We start from the raw sequence: 20,829 nt of genomic DNA on the forward strand, positions 1-20,829 counted from the left end.
TAGCTCGGGGAAGCACAAACGAGGTTCCGCCCTCCATATTTAGAGGGGCGGATCCCGCAACGGGAAAAGGAGGGGCAGTAGCGTACGGGGGCGGGCGATTACGCTCCGCCTCATATCTAGCCGCCGCCTCCTCCAGCTCCGCCTTCTCCTGCGGAGACAGCCCCTCCTCCGCCTCGCGAGAACGCGAACGGGAAGAAGAGCGAGACAATGAAGAAGAACAGGAAGAAGAAGGACGAGAGGAAGAAGAGGAAGCCGACATGTGGAGGGAGGCCATTTTGAGAGCCACCTCCTCCATGTCCCTTTCAGGCGGCGGGCGTCCCCGCCGTTCCTGTTTACCCGCGGACTTACGTTTCCTTTCCGGCCTTTTCCTCGGCCGCCCCGGCCGAGCCGGACCCACTTTGCCTCTCTCAGACATACTATCTTGATGATCACTGAGTACTTGCTGACCTTCCCGGACCGGACCGCTGCAACGGTCGTCCTCTAAACAGGAGCGCACCAGTGCCCACACAGGGAGAATACACTCCCAAAGGGGACCAGACTCTCGGGCACGGCGAAGGTCCTGCTCTAGCTTATCCCAACTCGGAATCGTTAAAGACCCCGAGTGGAGAAACCATGGGGCCACCCGGTCCACGTCCTGCACAAAACGGCGCAGGACACGGTCAGGGATAACTAGGAGAGTTCCCCATGGGGTAGGTCACAAGCACTCGGTGCCAGCGTCAGAAGAGGGCAGGGGTCCAAAATAAAGCCGCCCCAGCTGCTGTGGTTCTGAACTCACCTCCAAAGAGGTCGTCTCCGCCGGTGCGAGAAGTTCCCGGGTTTCGGCACCACTTGTCGCGCCGCACTCGCCTGCAAGGACGACGCAACAAACTGGAGTTCTTCCAACAGCAGTTTAATGAGGCATCTAGTCTAGTTAACATGGCGAGAGAGCCCGAACAGGAAGGACAGTGGGCTTATATACCATTGCAGGTAGTCGTGGCGGGAAGTGATTGGTAGAGGGCCCTGACAAGGCTCCCAGCAATGATTCTATTGGCTATGTGCTCACCCGTAATCAGAGACCGCTCCCAACAGAAGGTCTTTGACCCATTATTTTAATTGAGTTTTTTTTTCTCTTATTCTTGAGTTTTAAGAATTCTTTGTATATTTTAGATAACAGTCCTTTATCAGATTTGTCTTATGAAAATATTTTCTTCCAGCCTGTGGCTTGTCTTTTCATTCTCTTGATATTGTCTATGTAAGGTATTGCTCTGTAAGAGCAGAAGTTTTAAATTTTAATGAAGTTCACCTTATTTCTTTCATAGGTTTTGACTTTGGTCTTGTATCTAATAAGTCACCACCATAACCAAGGTCATCTAGACTTTCTCATATGTTCTAGGATTTTTATAGTTTTATATTTTATACTTAGGTCTTTGATCTATTTTGAGTTAATTTTTGTAAAGGATGTAAATTCTGTGTCCAGATTCTTTTTTTTTTTTTTGCATGTGGATGTCCAGTTGAGTTGTTCCAGCACCATTTCTTGAAGAGACTTTGGTCCTTTGCCAAAGATCAATTGACTGTTTTTATGTGGATTTATTTCTGGGCTTTCTATTCTATTCCATTGTTCTATTTGTCCATTCTTTTGCCAGTACTACATTCTCTTGACTACTGTAGCTTGAAGTCTTTAAGTTGGGTAGTGTCAGTCCTCCAACTTTGTTCTTCTCCTTCAGTATTGTGTTGGCTATTCTGGGTCATTTGCCTCTCCATATCAATGTTAGAATCAGTTTGACAATAGCCACAAAATAATTTGCTGGGATTTTGATTGGGATTGCATTGAATCTGTAGTGCAAGTTGGAAAAAACTGACACGTTGACACTATTGAATCTTCCTGTCCATAAACATGGAATATCTCTTCATTTATTTAGCTCTTCTTTGATTCTTTCATTAGACTTTTGTAGTTTTCCTCATATAAATCTTGTGCATGTTTTGTTAGATTTTATATCTATTTCATTTTTGGGATGCTAATGTATTAATGATACTGTGTTTTTAATTTCAAATTTCATTTGTTCATTACTGGTATAAAAGAAAGTGATTGACTTTTGTGTATTAAACTTGTATCCTATTACCTTGCTATATAGTTACTTATTAGTTCCATTTTTTTTGTTGATTCTTTTGGATTTTCTACATAGATAATCATGTCTTCTACAAATAAAGACAGTTTTATTTCTTCCCAGTGTACTTTTTATTTCCTTTTCTTGTCTTACTGGATTCTGTAGGACTTCTAGTATGATTTGAATCAGTGGTGAGAGGGGACATTCTTGCCTTGTTCTTGATCTTAGTGGGAAAGCTTCTCGTGTGTCACCATTAAGTATGGTGTTAGTTGTAGTTTTTTTTTAGATATTTTTTTATCAAGTTGAGGAAGTTCCCCTCTATTCCTAGTTTACTGACAGTACCTGTTGATTTTAAGGAACTATATTCTTAGTTGACAAAATAATGGGGGCATATGGAACCAGAGGCAGGTTTATGAAGTCATCTTGCTTCTTTCTTCCTAGGAAGTTTAACCATTTCTTTGTTTTCTTTTTCATATTCTGCAGATTGTAAGTAGAAATCACCTCATTTGAATTATATCTATGAAGCTCATGCTTTAGATGTCTGTGCTCTATTTTAACTTGCTGACCCAAATTTAGCTTTCTGTTTTATACCGACCTAAGTATATATACTGCTTAAATCTTGTGTCTGATGTAATTTTAATAAATTTACTCTGTCTAGTTCCTTATCTATTAAGGGAAGCTATAGAAAACTTGATCTCAAACCACATATAATTATGCACATTAATGGCACAGAATGGCAGATAGTTTCAAAAGTAATGATTTTAATTTTCATGACTTTTTTTTCAAAAAACGGGCATATCTGATATTTCAGGGAATCACTCCATACAAAGTGATGGAAACTGATTATGAAGACTTAATTTTGGAAGAATCATGAAGGTGTTAAACCTCCTGTCTTGTCCCTTTGCTCATATCTTTCCCTGGTTGCTGCTAGCAATGAATGGATAGCGTATGTCTCAGATTGATGCTAAGAGTTGCCAGAGATGAGAGGCTCTTTCTTTAGGGTTTCTGGCTTTCTGATCCTCTTTTCCCAGAAATCAGAGAACCTAAGTATTTTGGTTTCAAGTACTTTCCTCTCTAGGTCTGAGAGTACACAATATGTTCATAATTAACCAACTCAAGGCAAGAACTGTCCAGAATAAGTAGTAGAGTTGAATTTAAATGCTTATATGTATGGATTTCTCCCTCCTTGGGAATTAATTGAACTGTCCCTCTCCAGCCCTCTGGTTTTATATTTGGGAGCTAACCCTACTCCTGGTAAAGTCACCGTCAGTAAGAATGGCAGTGTTTTAACTCTTTCTGCATATTATGACCAATTTGTTTAGGCTCATCTTTATTTCTGTTTAATTTAGTTCTTTAGCTCCCTGTCTAGGTTAGTTTGGAGTGTTGGCTCCAGCTCATTTCTTCCGTGGAGATTTCCCTTACCGTCCAAGGGCCTGTAGCGCTTTTCTTGTTCCACACTCCCTGGCACTGCAGACCATGCTAGAGCAGTGGTCTGCTGCCAAGTTTCTTGCACAGGCAAATTCTGTTTCCAGTTCTAGTATGTATGCTGGCATGATTTTTAATCATTTAGAGACATGTGTACTGTGGTCTTCCATCATGCTTTTAGTTCTTAGCATCATTTTAATGTAAGTCTTTGCTTGTCTCACTGTGCTTTCTTTCATAGCCCATGTACTTACACTGAAAATGTTTTATATTTACAAAAAAAATTTTATAATAAAAAGTGGTTCAGAGAAGCAATTAGAATGTTAATTCTATCTCTTGGCACAGTCACCAAATAATTGGAAAGTAATGAATGTTCATGTTTATACGTGCTTCCAAGTTCTGCTTGCTTTAGAAATCTTTACATTTTTTTAATGCATTGTAGGGTTTATAGTTATCTTCAACACATAATTACAAACAAAAATTATCGGTATTACTGGCACTTGCAATACAAAAATTTACAGCATTACATTAATTTTTCTGAAAATATATGGTGATTTACAGTTTCTACCTGCAAGCAAAAGTTTGGAAACTGATTACATTATTAGTAAAGGTTTAGTGTACTATTTATTTGGCTTATGTAGCAACCTTGATTACATTATAGCGTGGTTCTAATCTTTAGACAAGGATTCTGTCTTTTTATAGCTATAGTACTATACAAACAGGGGCTTGGTACTTGTTGAAATGTCATTATTCGTAAGGTGAGAAACTGTACTTCAAGGTCCTTAAGGACAGAGACCATGTTTATTATTCTTATCCACTGCCTGGCACAATGTAGGCACTGAATATGTGCTGATTGAATGAATACGAAGAAAAACAAATATTAACATTAGCTCATTTTGGTGAACTTAGACTGATACTTAGTATTTCTTATAATATTCTAATTGGTCTCATTGTCTAATTACTACCAGAAGTTAAAGTGCATTTTGCCAATCAGCCAGTACAACCCTTGGCAAGAAAGGTGGAATTATTGCCTGAAACTTCCTCCCTCCCACAAAAAGGCCTGAAGATTCCTGGCTTAGAACATGCAAGCATTGAAGGACCAATAGCAGTAAGTAAAAGACAACACTTTTTAAGAACTGTGAGGAAAATGGCAAGGTACTAGGAACAAACAATATAAACAGCCATACACCTGAGTCTTGTTATGATCTTGAACTCAAATTTCTAATTGAATCAGTCAGTGGGTATCTGTGCCACTTCTTATGTAGACTTCAATTTAAATAGTTCCTTCTCTTACTTGACCCAGAATTTATCAGCACTTGGAACAGAAGAGCTTCGGCAACGAGAACACTATCTCAAGCAGAAGAGAGATAAGTTGATGTCCATGAGAAAGGATATGAGGACTAAGCAGAAACAAAACATGGAGCAGAAAGGAAAACCTGGGGAGGCAGAGGTATGGCCAGCCTTAATGTGTCAAAAATCGGCAAATCTAGAGGTGGAATGTGTACAAGAAAGCTTCTGAGGAATTTTGCTTGTAGATCCATTCATAGTAACCACCCTGCTAGTGCAATAGCTGCTGAGTACTTTCTAGGAAGTGAGATAGTGTTGATGAGGACTTTGTGAGGTAGAAATAATAGCAGTTTCATTATACATTGTTTTCTTAAGGTGTTTCTTCACTTGCCCTGCTCCAAATGCATAAGGGTCACTGGTCTTTTGTGAGCCCTCTGAAATGTTCGAAATGTTTCATCATAAAGCAGCATTAGTACCCTAGTCACCATCTCAACAGGCTTCACCAAGAAGTCTGATTTTACAATGAAGAGATTTAGGAAACCTAGTCTGTGTCTAGTTTACCCTTAATGCCCTTAATCTTTGTTCATCTGAGGCAATATGGTGGGAATTTTATACAAATGAACCCATTTTATGCTGTAGCCAATTTTTTTTCTTTTTTTCTTTTTAAAGGAAATGACAGAGAAACCAGAAATGACAGCAGAGGAGAAGCAAACGTTACTAAAGAGGAGATTGCTTGCAGAGAAACTTAAAGAAGAAGTTATTAATAAGTAATAATTTTAAAAAATTTAGCAAAACAAATTCAAATTTTCTTAAAAATAAATTATTTAACCCTTACGTGGAGCCTTTTAAAAAGTTTCAAACACATACTTTTGGTTTTGTAAATGCAAATATAAACTCATTATTTTAAACATTTAGTGTAAAGGGTGGTAGTGAAGACAGCTACTTATACTTACAGTTTAATACAAATTTCTGGAGAGAGGGTATAGTTGATAGTACATTCATTCATTCAAACTTGTTTACCTACTGTTTGTGACAGGCATCGTGCTAAGGATGCAGCAGTCCACTGGAGAGACAGGGTCACTGCCTTCATGGAGGTGAACAAGGCCCAAAGAGCAGTGTTAGAAAGGAAAAGTGCAGAGTGCTATGATCCGGGCTGGCTAAGCCTCCTTGAGGAAGTGATACTCAAGCTGAATGAAAGGATAAGTGCAGGGAGAAGAGGAAAGGGAACAATTCAGGTTCTGCAGCAGGAGAGAATAAAGTACATACTGAGGAACTGGAGAATATATAGAGTGAGTGAGTGGAGAGGGCTAGCATGTGAAATTGGAGATAGGTGGGGTACTGATTGTACAAAACCTTGTAGGGAACATGAGGATTTTAAATTTTGTAATACTGGCAGTGGCAAGTCACTGGAAAGTTTTAAAACAGGGAAGTTATATGATCAAAATTTTCATTTTTATTGCTGTGTGGAGACCAGTGTGTGGGCTAGTGGGTGGGTAGTTGTGGTAGTACCAGGTCTGAAGCAATCCAATCAAGAGTAGGTATCTTGGGCTGTGGTAAGATGGATTTTACATTTACCACTTTAGACTTATATTTGAGGCAGGAGCAAACAGGACTTAGAAAATAGATGTGAGGGATAGTAAAAATACTCAACTACCCACTCTTTCTAGAAAAGCTATTGTTAAAACAAAGGGAACAGTTGATCCAGCCTGTTGAAGGCAATGCTACCATTGGGTGTAGGTCTTTTGTATAGTGACCCTGGAATTGTTTAAAGAGAAACCAGAATAGTAGGAGTTGAGAACTTTCTTTCTGGAACTTCCAGTGTTTTGACATCCCATATCCACCCTATTCTAGTTATAAGATGACTGAGGTTTAATTTCTAATTCCATTTTATCTTCTTCTATCTAAAATTACATACTTTTTTTTTTTTTTTTTTGAGACAGAGTCTCGCTGTGTTGCCCGGGCTAGAGTGAGTGCCATGGCGTCAGCCTAGCTCACAGCAACCTCAAACTCCTGGGCTTAAGCGATCCTCCTGCCTCAGCCTCCCGAGTAGCTGGGACTACAGGCATGCACCACTATGCCCGGCTAATTTTTCCTATATATATATCTTAGTTGGCCAGATAATTTCTTTCTATTTTTAGTAGAGACGGGGTCTTACTCTCGCTCAGGCTGGTCTCGAACTCCTGACCTTGAGCGATCCACCCTCCTCGGCCTCCCAGAGTGCTAGGATTACAGGCGTGAGCCACCACGCCCAGCCTACAATTACATACTTTTAAAAAGGGATACCAAAATTATTTTTTTTAATTTGCTCACTTCAGTTACATAGTTCCAACCGTTAACCTGCAGAAAAACCAGTATTCTACATTTGTTACATTTTCATCAGTAAATGGGTAAGAGGAAAAGTTAGTGATTAAAACACAGAAATCTGTTTGACGTAACTTTTTATTAAAAAATAGACTTTATATTGGATACACGTTCACAGATACCATTCTAAGAGGACCTGAGGCATACAAATGGCTCTGGCTTGCTTCACTGAGTGAAGATAAAGATATAAAAACCCAGATCTGCCTGAGGGTAGTCATTTAAGACGGTAGCTAACATGGAATCTTCATAGTTATTTTTTCAAGGAATATTTCAAGTCTTGTTCTCATATTGTTGTGGGTAAGCTTATGTACCATGAAACTGTTACTTGTATTTCAAGAAAACATTCACATTTCTGCTTTAAGAAAAGTTTCCTGGCTGGGCACAGTGGCTCACGCCTATACTCCTAGCACTTTGGGTTTGGGAGGCTGAGGAAAGATTGCATGAGGCCAGGCGTTCCAGACTAGTCTGAGCAAGAGCAAGACCCCCTCTCTACAAAAAACAGAAAAAGGTGGGCACAGTAGTTACTCAGGAGGCTGAGGCAGGAGGATCACTCGAATCCAGCAATTTGAGGTTGAGTGAGTTATTATGCCACTGCACTCTAGCCTGAGTGACAGAGATCCTGCTTCAAAAAAACAAAGTTTAAGAATTATGGCAGTTTTTCAGAAAGGAAAATTAAAGGAAGTCTTCATAAGACACAAAGGAAACATTCCTACTGGAACTTGAAGTTATTTAACAAGACTCAAGAGTAAATAGGGAACTGTTTTAGGCCTGGGCTTCTTAGATTATAAGAAGAAATTTAGTAAGAGCTAAGGGAGAGAAGGACCTTGATAAAACTTGCTTGAAAGTAAGTGTATTTATATGGTAACTTTACCGATCTTGGTTTAAAATATCCTGAGTCACTTGCTTATGAGGTGGAAGGTCTTTTTTATTATATGTATATCTTTAATCAAAGAGGTAAGAAAAGCTCCATGCTGTGATCCTTTGGTGCTGAGATTTGCCCAAGGCTCACCTTCTATAAGTAGTCAGTGATATTTAAAGTGCAGCTGACTCTCATTTGTTTAGAATTCTTTCATTCCAATTGGTGTATGAACTAGTGGTTTATAAAAAATATCTATGGATCATTTTATTGGCTTTTATAAAAATATTGTAAAATGGACATATCTCAAAATGTAGTTGATTTATATTTACAACAAACCAAACACAAGCATCAATCATGGAATTACAGGGTCACATTTTAATTCCTGAATTTTACAGTTCAGCATTAATATCACCACATGTATACAAATGGTGTAAAACAAGTACAGTGGTATTTTTAATACAAAATAAACATCTGTTTTATGGAAAAACTATACTTCATATCTACACAGACAGCCCATCTTTTCCAAACAATAGCCAAAATTAAAATTAACTACAAAATCTCCAAAACAGGGAAACTGCTTCAGTTTAAGCTACTCCAGGAAAAATGGACCCATAACACATTACAAGGGTGATCTAAAGATTGTAGCTGGAAGTACTAATTTTTTTTCCCAATCCATTAAATTGTTGTTTGGGGACATTTTTCTCACTTCAGCATGATCTCAGATCATAGATGAGCAAACTAACATTAAAATATTTACAGTTAACTTGCTGTTCTAAAAATAAAAACTTTTAACTGCCTCAATTTATTTTTTAAATTCATTTACGTACATGGAATGTGCTTTTACTCGTTTTTAAAAAGCAGCTTTCATATATATTACACCCTTGTTTATGGAAAAGTTTCACGTACTGCATGCTGACTTTGACTTCAGTTACTTAAGTAACTTCTTGGATCAAAATGGCTTCTAGATATTAAATGCCACTTAATTCAGCACTTCTTTATTAGTCTTTATAAATTATACTTTAAAACTTGCCTGCAGTTTTGGAGTAAAGAGACAACTTCAGAAAGTGACTTCAAAGCATCTTCCACAAAAGATTGTATTGGTAGGTGGCTGAAAGCATTTTGTTCTATGCACTCCCAAGTTTCTAGAGAAAATCATTTTGGAATACTACGGTACTGATTCTTGGCCTCTGTTATCTCTAAAAGTGCTGAATTTTACCATTATATTAACAAAACTGTCCATTTTGAATCCAGCTTGTTCTCATCAAAATACATACAGAAAATTCCTGGTGTTGAAAACTCAACATGTGCTGTAATACAGGGTGTATTCCTTCCAACTACCTAAAAGGCTGAATTTCTGTTAAATCTTTAAAGAAATGGTCCCAACAGTTTAACTTCATTTTTTATGATAGCTGAATTTGCTTTCCATAAAAATTTCTTTTAAAAAGAGGCAACTGATTAAAACAACAACATGGCCCAGCACCATTATAACAAGTAATGTTATTGGGTTTGCAACTGAAGTTTTATAATTGTTTCTAGATTGGATACCCCCGTGGAACAACCCTGCATTAATATTATTTTATCAACCTTTCCCCTCCCCCAAACCGTCCCAAAACCTGACCTGAGACTTTCCTTGCTGAGAAGCTCTCTCCCAGGTTCTGGTTACTAACTTTTTTTTTTTGGACAGCCTGAAAGGCAAACCCCTTAATTACTAGCAAGCAATCAAGTTCCTGGGAAGCCTGTTTTTTTTACAGAACTAAACTCTCCTAGCTGATATACTGAGTGTCTTTTGCTACTCCTTGTATATTTGTAAATTCAAGTGAGAAAGCGTTCTGATTCAGATTTTCAGCTCATTGAACAGTTGCAGCATTTTAGTAAGACCACATGTTGAGGGTCCCCCAATAAATATTTTATGAGCCAAGTCGAGGTCTTTTTCTGGGGGATGTTTCTTCTTCTTCATCTTCCTCCTCATCATCTGGATAATCCACTAAGCCAACCAAACTTCCCTATTGAAGAATTGAAAAAGAATTTTTTTTTTAATATATGTAACATAGTACAATTAGTCACTTTTAAAGATATCAAAAATCATTTTTCTAAATCACATATCTGAAATTAACACATTTGAATTTGATAAAGGAACTACTTAAAATCATGAACATTTACTAAGTAATTGGTGGCACTCTCAGTAACCCTCAACTTTTCTATTTGGTTCTTGGACTTTTAATGATACCTCATAGCTCAATTCAGCAAAATTTTACTGTGGGAAAATTGCTTTTTCCATATAGTAGGACTAACAAAGAATCACAAGATTTGGAAGCTGTAAAGGACCTTGGAGAGGAACTAGTTCATTTGTCTAATTTTACTCTAGAGAGGATAACAGCCAGTCAATGACAAAAAGTCTCCTTGTAGTCTGTTCACCATGTGTTTTGAAGAACAGTATAAATGGCTGAATATAATAAACACATGAAATGGTTCCTAAAAACCAATGACTAAGAAAATTTAAGGCTAGCTCTCTAACCAAAAGAAAAATAAGGATGAGGTTAATTCAGGGTTTTGGCCTTTTATGAATAATAGACCCCTTTGAAAATGCTATTAAAGCTCAGAGGACATTCTCAAAAATTACCCATGTCCACAGGATTCCATTCATTTTTAACAAATCCTATGAAAATTTACGCACATGTTCTATAGGTTAAGAGAGCTACTATAAACACTATTTAGTTCAAACGCTTCAGACCTCTAGGCCCTAGACTCTAGGGGATGAACAAATACAACTGAAGTAACTCATACTTCATATCTAAGTTGTTTCATACCCAACCAACCCAGTTATCTGGCATTAACATTTTACCAGAATATAACCAAAACACTATAATATTAGTCAACCAAAAAAGGCCTCTAATTGACTAGACACAGTTATCAAAGAGTCTATGAACTAAATAAAACTTACTTGTGTTGAGAATCCTCCTTTCTCAGCTTAATCATACATGTTTTTACAAGTCTGGATATGCAAGAGGCAGTATGGCTAAATTGTTAAGAATATATTGATCATAGTCTTGTCTTTCAATGCTACCACTTTTTAAAAGACTTTGGGCAAGTGATTTAATATCTCTATGGCTAGCTTTTTCATTTGTGCATTTGCATAGTAGTATTTAGAACTCATTGAACTATTTTGAAAATTAAATTGAAAACATGTAAAGTACTTTGGAACAGTGCTTGGTACGTAGTGAGTATTCAGTAAGTGCCATTAGCTGCTATTACTATTATCGTTATTTCTGTTATTTGGTTTTGAAGCCAAAGAAATTGGAAGAGAGGGGAAAGAAGAAATAATTCCAGTATAAAAAGGCACAAATCTGATATTCATAAAGATGACAGCAAGTTACTAAGAAGTGTCAATTATGCTGAGAATTATATGTCATAATGTACAAGCATTTTGGTCTCAAATGGTTAACACTTAAAATGATTTTTTTGCTTAAGATTAACTGAAAAACTCAGCTATACAATTTTGAATTTTACTTATATATGTGTATGTACACAATAAACTAATAAACATTTAAAAAATGTTTACAGTAAAAAGAATAAAAATGCAAAATGTGAAATGTTGAAAGTAAAAAGGCCTGTAGTCCAGAGATGCACCCTGTGAAGGAGGTAAATTCCAGACTTTTAGTAAGTACCTAGAAATGTATTTTTTAAAAATATCAGATTGCAATTTTTACACCCACCCTTATACAATCATGCTCACTTAAAAAAATACATTATAGAAAGCTTTCAATGTTAGTACATAAAGTTCTATTTCATTCTTTTAAACTCTCATATTCATGGTATAAATGTCATCATATACTTAAATTTCCTGTTGGACATTTGAGTTGTTTTTGCAGGGTACTCTTTAAAAAATTTGTTTATGGATGAGATATGTTATATTGTTAACGATTTTTGCATTTGTATTAGTAAGTAAAATTCTAGAGTTTTTTCTTTTTTAGTGCTAGTATTTTTAAAGCATTATTATCTGTACAATTAGAGGAGAGCTCGCAATGACTGAAGCCATTGGAAGACTGATATAAATGCATTTACTTCCACTGTCTTCTGAAAACTTCTAAAATGAAAATAAAGAAATTTTTAGAAGTATATACCAAGAAAGAAAACAGGAGAGGAGAAAAGAGCTGACGAAAGCTAACAAGGCATTTTTGGAAAAGAAAAATCAGAAGCAAGGTAACTCATATAACAGAAGGAGGCCAAGAACTAAGTTATCTACAGAGGGATACAGGAATGACGAACTGATTTGTTTTAAAGAACCCCAGAAAGGACATGGCAGTAAAGACACCAAAATACTGGGGAAAGCAGAGAACACAGTTAAACTGGTACAGCAGATAACTGGGTCATTGATTCTACGCTCACCCCCTACAACAGCCAGTAAATTCCTGTTCCCCCACCACCACCAAGTATAGAAAAAAATGTAATCTATACAGAAAATGACTCTATAAAATAAAGAATGAACTTCATAGAGAATACAATGAATTCTACAGAGAGAAGGACTCTACACTTCAGAACTTTAGGCACAGTAAATGGCAAGGGTAAGGCAAGGCTGAAAATGGAAGAATAAGCTTAAATTCTGCTTACTGAGCAGAGACACCCCTACCCACAACAGTAATCTTTCCTATGCAGGCTCTCAGAACATCCACAGCCAAGCTTATACTTCCCAGGTGTAGCAGACTAGCTATGTCAGTAAAAATTAGAGGCTTCATAGAAAGAGTTGGGGGGAAACTACAGATAACTAACATTTCAAAAAAGTAAGGCCCTGCTCTAAGTCCACACAATAAAATCATCATTTTAAAGTGAACAATTTTTACATATCATAAACTTCATCCTTTTAAGGTATACAATTCAGAGATTTTAGTATTTTCACAAAGTTGTGCAACTATCACCACTAATTCCAGAACATTTGTATCATTCCACACACCAAAAAAGAAAAAGTCCCCAGACCCATTATCAGTACTTCATTCCTTTTTAAGGCCAAATAATATCCATTGTTTGAATATACCACATTGTGTTTATGTATTCACCAGCTGATGGACATTTGGGTTGTTCCTACTTTTTGGCTATTATGAACAATGCTGCATTAACATTCATGTACACACATTTTAGAATGGACATAAATTTTTGGTTTTCTTGAGTATATACCTAGGAGTAGAATTGCTGGGTCTTATGTTAACTATGTTTAACTTTCTGGGGAACTGCCAGACTGTATTCCAACTGCTGCACCATTTTACATCCTCACTAGCAATGTGTGTGGGTTGCAATTTGTCTACATCCTTGCCAACACGTGATTTTGTCTATCATTTTTATTACAGTTATCTTAGAGGGTACGAAGTGGTATCTTATTATGGTTTTGACTTGTATTTCCCTAACTGACTAAAGATGCTGAATATCTTTTCATGTGCTTATATGATATTTGAATAAAATTTACAATATGAAAGAAGGGATCAAAACAAATTAACGATAACCTCTGTAGAGACAACGAAATTTTTTCCTGAAACAAACCAATCAAAGAAATAAGTGGAGTTTATGCTAAGTAAGGATGGATGTTTCAACATCCAAAAGTTAGGAAACTATAACATATAATTCGTATTAACAAATCAAAGGAGATGGAATTCAAAAATCATCCTTTACTCAATGAAATAGATCTTACTGAAACACGACTTTAAAAAGTTTTTAAAATCATCAGCAAAAATGATAGTTTATGTATCTTCTTTCTGATTTTTATAATTTCACCTAACTGCATTGGCCAATAACCCTAGAACAATGGTTAAATAATAGCTGTAACAGTGGCATCCTGTCTTGTTCCTGACTTAGTGGGAATGCTTCTCATAAATATTTCTTAAGCTTTTGGTATCATAAACATAATATCATGTTAAGAAATTATCCATTTATTCCTACTTTACTGAGCATTTGTATTTGGAAATATTTATCAAAATTATAACTGTATGTTTTATATAGAAACACCCATGTGTGTGAAATAATGTCCGTAGGTCGTCACATTGCAGCAATGATTATAATGACAAAAAGCTGGAAACAACATTAATACCCATCAGTAGCATCAATTATAAATTAAGGTATATCCACACTTTGAATCCTATGCATGAAATTTTTTAATGTCCTGATATGGAGAGCTCACCTAAGTAAATATGTTACATGAAAAAGCAAGATGCTTGTTTCTCTACTGTGTAACTGTGGCAAAAGTAGTGTTTATTTTTAGCCAATGGCATCTTATTCTGATTTTATAAATATTTTTCCCCATGGGAAATGTGCACGTTTTATAACTATACAACTAAAGAAATATTTTGTACTTTTTAGCATTCATATCTTTAAAAAATCTTTAATTTCATTAGTAGCCAATGTCTTGCAAGCCTTCGACTATAGCAGTTAACACCGATGGTGAAACTGGCTAAATCAAAGGGCCATTGACGATAAAGAACCTGCTACCACTTAGGAATGTGGCCACAGTTTGCTAAGAAGGTTGAGAGCCAATTAAACTGGTGCTTTACTTCTGTGAAGTCCTATCTTGCTTAATTTCAAATTTCTCTATCTATAGTGATTGAACAATTTGTCTTCCAAGAACAATCACTGTTTTTATCCGCACCTCTAAAAAAGATGTAGAACAAATATATTTTGTAACCTGCTGTTAGTGTCAAAAAGGGTGAAAAATGGGTTTGTGCTTGCATTTAATTTTGTTCATTTAAAAGTAAAAAATTATCTGGAAAGACAGTAAATTAAAAACTCAAGGAAATATCACAAAAAATAGAACAGGAAAACAAACAAAGAGTAACAGGAGAGAAAAGTTATGAAAATTATAATACCAACCCAGAAAGCTCCATCCAAACAGTACGTTATAGTGAAGGCAGAAAATATTCCAAAATTGAAGGAACATGACTATTTAACTCAAGAATGCCCAAAGCATATCAGCATTAAGATTTCAGATGCACAAGGCTAGAACTCCAAATGCTTCCAGGAAGAAGAAATTAAAATCACACACACAAAAAGACCAGAACAAGAATGTCTTTGGACTTCTTGACAGCAATAACTTCAAATTTTTGAGAGAAAATTATTTCCAATCTGGCTCTGCATTGAGTCGATAGTCAATCCAACATGAGGTTTGAATAGAGACATTTTCATACATGCAAGGTCTCAAAATTTTACCTCTCATATGATTCTTTTCTCAGGAAACTATTAAAAAATATGCTCCACCAAAATGAGAAAAAAACAAGAAAGAGAACAGAGACATGGGATCCAGGAAACAAATAGTGCAAGGAAGGAGAGAAGCAAAAGAAAAGTCTTAGGATGATGGCCAAGGAAGCCTCTAGACCTGCAGTCCCCAACCCCAGGGTGGTGGCCTGGTGGTACCTATCTGTGGCCTGTTAGGAACCAGGTGGCACATCACCGCCAGAGCTCTGCCTACACACTTCCCCTTCCAAGGAAAAATTGTCTTCTGTGAAACTTAGGCACCTGGCTGCATAGCAGGAGGTGAGTGGTGGGTGAGCCAGGGAAGCTTCATCTGTATTTATGCTGCTCCCCATGGCTGGCATCACTGTCTAAGCTCAGCCTGCCTCTCCACCCGCAACCCCCTCTGTGGAAAACTGTCTTCCATGAAACCACTCTCTGGTGCCAAAAAGGTTAGGGACCATTGCTATGGACAACAGGTGTGTAGCAAGTTTAGAGAGCCACCAATCTAGACTAAACAGGATGAGAGATGAGATTTCAAGAGAGATGTCTCCAAGTGGAGATTATATAGAAACCAGCCTGAGAGGTACTTAAAGAATTAGCAAGAGGCACATAACTACTATAACAAATAAAAACAGTGGCAACTATTTATTCTAGAAAAGATGAAACGTTATAAAGAAAAACTATTTAAAAACATGAAAAATCAACAATATATTGTCATAACTATGAAATTATCAAATATTTTAATAAAAAATTGTGATATGGGGGGTCTAAGGGTGAGGATGTGGTAACAAGTATTCAATTTGTGTGTATATAAGAAAGCTAAATCCTCATCTACCATCGTACGAAATTAACAAATTAAGTCTCAACTTAGTAAAACAACATAGCAGTATGACATATTATTTAGAAATAGAAGAAACAGCTAGAAGAGTCTACAGCTATGTCTGTGGAAAGGAACAGAGGACTGATTTTTTTTTTTCCTAATATAAACTTGCCTTTCAGTAATATTTGACTTTTGAAAGTAAGTGCATGTATTACTTTAACTAAAAAAAAAAAACTCACATACACTGAGATGGCACCAAGCCGTGTTCTAGGCACTTTACATTTATTAATAACCTAATCTTATCAACAAGGTTATAAAGCAGGTGACATCTTATCCCCATTTAAAATGAGAAAATGTCTGGGTGTGGTGGCTCAAGCCTATAATCCTAGCACTTTGGGAGGCCAAGGCAGGAGGATCCCTGGAGGTCAGGAGTTCGAGACCAGCCTGAGCAAAAGCGAAGCCCTTGCCTCTACAAAAAGCCCATGCGTGTAGTCCCAGCTACTTGGGGGCTGAAGCAGGAGGATCAATTGAGCCCAGGAGTCTAAGGTTGTAGTGAGCTATTATGACACCACTGCACTTTAGTCCTGGCAACAGAGCAAGACCCTGTTCTAAAAAAAAAAAAAAAACAAAACCTAGAGAGATTAAATAACTTATTCAAGGTGAAACAGATAGAAAAAGGCTGAGCCAAGATTTGAACCCAGACAATACAACCATATAGAAAATATTCTTAATGTAATGTCACAATATTACACTAAATTGTCCTATCATAAAGTATAAATTAATTTTAAAATTTTCTAGTTAAAAAAACATAAAATGTATTTCAAGCATAGTAGAATCCCATTGAAAATGCTGTTTCTGCTGTGATCTTTAATAGGGAGAACCTAACTCCCTATAAAACTGAATAAAGATTCTACATTTTTGTAAAACAATAAACTTAGACTTATATTTTGTGTTCAAAACAAGATGAATTCCTACAGTTAGGTTTCATATTACTATGGTATTTTCCTCTTATCTTTCTACTAACAGTTGTCCTATATTTATGCCTTTTTATTTTAAGCCACCCCCTTTTGGGGAAAAAAGGATGGTTAATAATCATATAATAAAAACTGTAAATGAATAAGAAAAGAGGTTCATATAAAGTTTAAACTTTTACATATAAAAAAGTAACCAATGGGAAATAACATCTGCTATGAGAATGACAAAAAGGATAATATCCTTAACTCAACATTAACAATAAGAAAAACAGCCAATAATAATAAAAGATACAATGAACAGACAATATACAGAAGAGCAAATTCAAAAGGCTTATATTCAACCTTACCAGTAATAAAGGACACACAATTAGAAATCAGATATTATATACTGTCTTCTTTACCTAACTGGCAAAGATTAAAAGTAATTATAACAGTATTGGCAAAGCTACAGTGAGCCAAGCACACTCACAGACTGCATAAAACGGTATAGACTTTCTGGAGAGTAATTTAACTATGTGTGAAGACATTCTACTACTCACCTATCCAAAAAAGTAACTTAAAATGCAATAACACTAGTAGTCAGATCAGTGAAACATCAGAATCAGCTTAAGTGCTCCAAAATAGAACTGGCTAGAGCGGAGGATGCTTACATATATTATGATACAGCTAAATAAAATGAAATTCTACAGTCATAAATGCTTTAGTAACAGAAAAAAAATTTTTTTTTTCCAGAAAAATTCTTATAACAAATAATAAAAGCAGGATACAAAACTGTGTTTATAGATGGATGTCAATTATGTGCCAGAAAAACTCACAGATTTGAAGATAAATCAATACAATGTTAGCAGTCATGTTTTCTGATGACAACATCTGCAACTTTTCTTCCTTCTTTGAAATTGTTTTGATTATCCAAATTTTCTTCAGTAAACATGAAATAATTTCGCAGATGGAAAAAGCAAAGTTTGTATGCAGTGCTGTTTCACATACCTTGGTGGCTGGTACTGACGTAGCCAAGTTTGTGGTTTTGGAAGAGGACCCGTTAGAACTTGCTGGGGGTGTCTGCGCCACTACAGGTTTACTGTTTGTACTGTTGGTTCCATTAGCAGCACTGGCAGAGTGGGAGAAAGTAAATTTGAAGCCACCAGGAGATGTCCTTTTGGGAAGGTTTTCCTTATCTTCACTTTCTTTTGCTAAAGCAAAAGTGAAATTTTGAACTATAAATATTACTAAATCAAAGCATCTGAAAAGAACAATAATTTAAAAACTTATAAAACACTGCCTTTGCTTTCTAGGAGCTAAAAGAGCATGATGTGTGCAGTGGTCTTTATTAGCCAGAATCTTAGAGATCTCAGTATTAGAAAGGACCTTAAGAATCATATAATAAAATCAGCCACCTTATTTATGCGAGAATTCTACATTGCAGTATCTAGTGTATACGTCCAAGGACTCATTAGCTGTCTAGCTCTTCCTTTTATTGTCTCCTTGTTGCTTCTGCTAACTGTACACTTCTCTACCCATTGTTAAAACCTAAAAATTTCTCCTACAAGTCAATATTTCAAATACCCAAAGATAATGATCAAATCTGTAAGTGTCTTATTCCCTGAATATTCCAGTTTCCTTTTTCTGTTTCTTTTATGACATAGATGTCTAGTCTCCTTTAACATCTGGTTGCTACTATTTTTGTATATGATTCTTAACAGCAAGGCACTCAACACTGGATACAGTATTTTGAGCACGCCCTTACTGCCTCTTTTGACAGTAGCCAGGGAAGGACCTGTAATGAATGAAGGTAGAAGAATTTGTTTACCAATGATACCCACTCCTTAGGACATTTCAGTAGGCTATTTGCTCCCCCAGGCTAAAGCCAATAAAACTTGTTGCATTAGTAAGTGGAAAATGAGTGAGGCTGGGAATAACAGTTTCAAGGAAAATGTAACAAATCAATGAAATTAATTCTCTAATGAGGATTGCCTTTAGCAAATGTCATATTCAAAATCACCGACTTATATGTAATAAATCCAGGAAATACTTTTATCTTTCAAGATATAAGTTTTTATTAAACACTGAAATGATATATGTAGGACAGTATTCCAAAAATATCATAATGCTTTGGGCCACAATTAAAGTGATTAGTTATTACAAAACAAGTTAAAAAGCAGGAGACATTTTACTTTTTCACTTCTTTTGATAGTGTATCTTTATGCAACTTTTATAATAATTTTAAAATTTCAAAGAGCAAAGTTACTTCTTTGAGCTCAGTTTTCTCAGCTGTATAAGGTTTAGGCAGAGTGCTCCAGAAGGTTTCTGTGGATCTACATGGTCTCTATTATTATTGGGGATTTTAGTATAGAAATAAAGCCAAGACTGTTCACATAAAGAAAAGTATAAATAGACAATGCAATTTCTAAATAGCAAATGAACAGCATCACAAAATGGCAAGTTTCAAGAAAAACATTTTAAACATGAAAAGAATTCCTAAACATATTTGGAAAAGTACAAAATTTTAAAGCAACATGATTCATATTCATGAAAGACATAAAATTTATGTCTTTCTTGCTTTATAAACTATGACCAAACCTTCACAAGCAATTGAATAATTTCTGAACTAAATAAAGGGATGTACTATACAAAAATTCAAAATTGTAATACCTTTTTTAGTCTCCATAAATTTTTCATAGCTATCTGGAAAGTCGTCTTCTGGCTTAGATTTTTCTACTGGTGCCACAACTGCTTTTCCTTCCTCCTCTTCATCTTCATTAAACCACATTTCTTCATCCTCTTCCAAGGCTTTTGCATCTCTGCGAAATCTGTTACTACGCAATATAGATGGTACACTGTAAGAAATACATCACAAATATTGAGTAATGATTTAAAGTTCATGATCTAATTAAGGGAAAAACTATATATAACCAAGAGGAACTGAAGTAATTTTAACTGAGTATAATTTATATCAAAATCACCTCAGTCATGAAGAAGATGTAGCCAGAGAATACTCCAAAATATTTAGGATGTTGTCAATTAAACTAAAAATTCATCTTGAGTTACAATACGGAGTAGTAATTCATCATGTAAAGATTCTGGGTAGGGAGGGCACCTACCCTCCTATACAACCCTGTGCTAGTGAGTGATGGAAAGAAAATCCCTCAGTAAATTTCACATGAAAGGTCTAAACTACAGATAATTTTGGACACAATTTCGTAGGCTATAAATGCAATATACTTAAACAATACCTGTTCAGTTTCTGATTTTGTCTGTCTTTTTCTTGCTCATATTTAGTCTTCAATCCTTTGAATGTCTGAACATATTCAATCGATTCAAGTGCTTTATAAAAGTTTTCAACTATATGTGCAGTAAGAGACTTGATATCTTCCTGTATAAGCACAAAATTTACATTTAAATATGATACAATGCTTGTTATGAGACGGACTTAAAAAAATTTTTTTTGTAGTTCCAAAGCTGATCAAAAAAAGTTTTTCAAAATCACCTTCCAAAAATAAATGTCCTAGTTTCTTTACTCATAAGTCAGGACTCCACAGAAAACTTGGAAAAAAGTTTTCGCACATGTGTAAAGTTTTGAAAGAGGCCTACCTCTGCCACATATATTATATAGAACCCGGCAGATGCTTCCTGCATAAGAGACTGGCTCCCCACATGTGGAAAAAGAAGATAAAGAAAACAAACAATACCTTATCTAAATAATAAGCATAGATTCCTCTGACTATATTACATATACAGATCTGATAAAGTATCCAAAATTCCACTTGTCTATTCCTGCAGTCTTCCAGCAGTATAATCTTTGGGAAATAAACTAAT

At 35.9% G+C, this 20,829-nt stretch overlaps 2 protein-coding genes across 4 annotated transcripts in view; one reads left to right on the top strand and one right to left on the bottom strand.

The window, feature by feature from the left end:
* The window catches only part of CFAP36 (cilia and flagella associated protein 36), a 30,657-nt gene extending 25,030 nt beyond the window's left edge, over window positions 1-5,627 (top strand). The window contains exons 8-10 of the mRNA XM_045549648.1: window positions 4,475-4,614; window positions 4,810-4,956; window positions 5,463-5,627. Of these exons, the coding sequence (XP_045405604.1) occupies window positions 4,475-4,614; window positions 4,810-4,956; window positions 5,463-5,564 (389 nt within the window). The 3' untranslated portion in view covers window positions 5,565-5,627. The remainder of the gene's footprint in view (window positions 1-4,474; window positions 4,615-4,809; window positions 4,957-5,462) is intronic.
* A 2,741-nt stretch (window positions 5,628-8,368) lies between these two features.
* Window positions 8,369-20,829, bottom strand: part of PPP4R3B (protein phosphatase 4 regulatory subunit 3B) — a 59,446-nt gene continuing 46,985 nt past the window's right edge. For 2 of the 3 annotated variants that reach the window (XM_045549645.1, XM_045549643.1), the window contains 4 exons: window positions 20,247-20,386; window positions 19,666-19,850; window positions 18,004-18,206; window positions 8,369-10,016 (listed from right to left, as the gene is read on the bottom strand). In XM_045549645.1, the coding sequence (XP_045405601.1) occupies window positions 9,921-10,016; window positions 18,004-18,206; window positions 19,666-19,850; window positions 20,247-20,386 (624 nt within the window). In that variant the 3' untranslated portion in view covers window positions 8,369-9,920. The remainder of the gene's footprint in view (window positions 10,017-18,003; window positions 18,207-19,665; window positions 19,851-20,246; window positions 20,387-20,829) is intronic. The other variant, XM_045549644.1, reaches the window with a different exon arrangement.

Source organism: Lemur catta, chromosome 4 (assembly GCF_020740605.2).
Source record: "Lemur catta isolate mLemCat1 chromosome 4, mLemCat1.pri, whole genome shotgun sequence".
NCBI classification, from domain to species: domain Eukaryota; kingdom Metazoa; phylum Chordata; class Mammalia; order Primates; family Lemuridae; genus Lemur; species Lemur catta.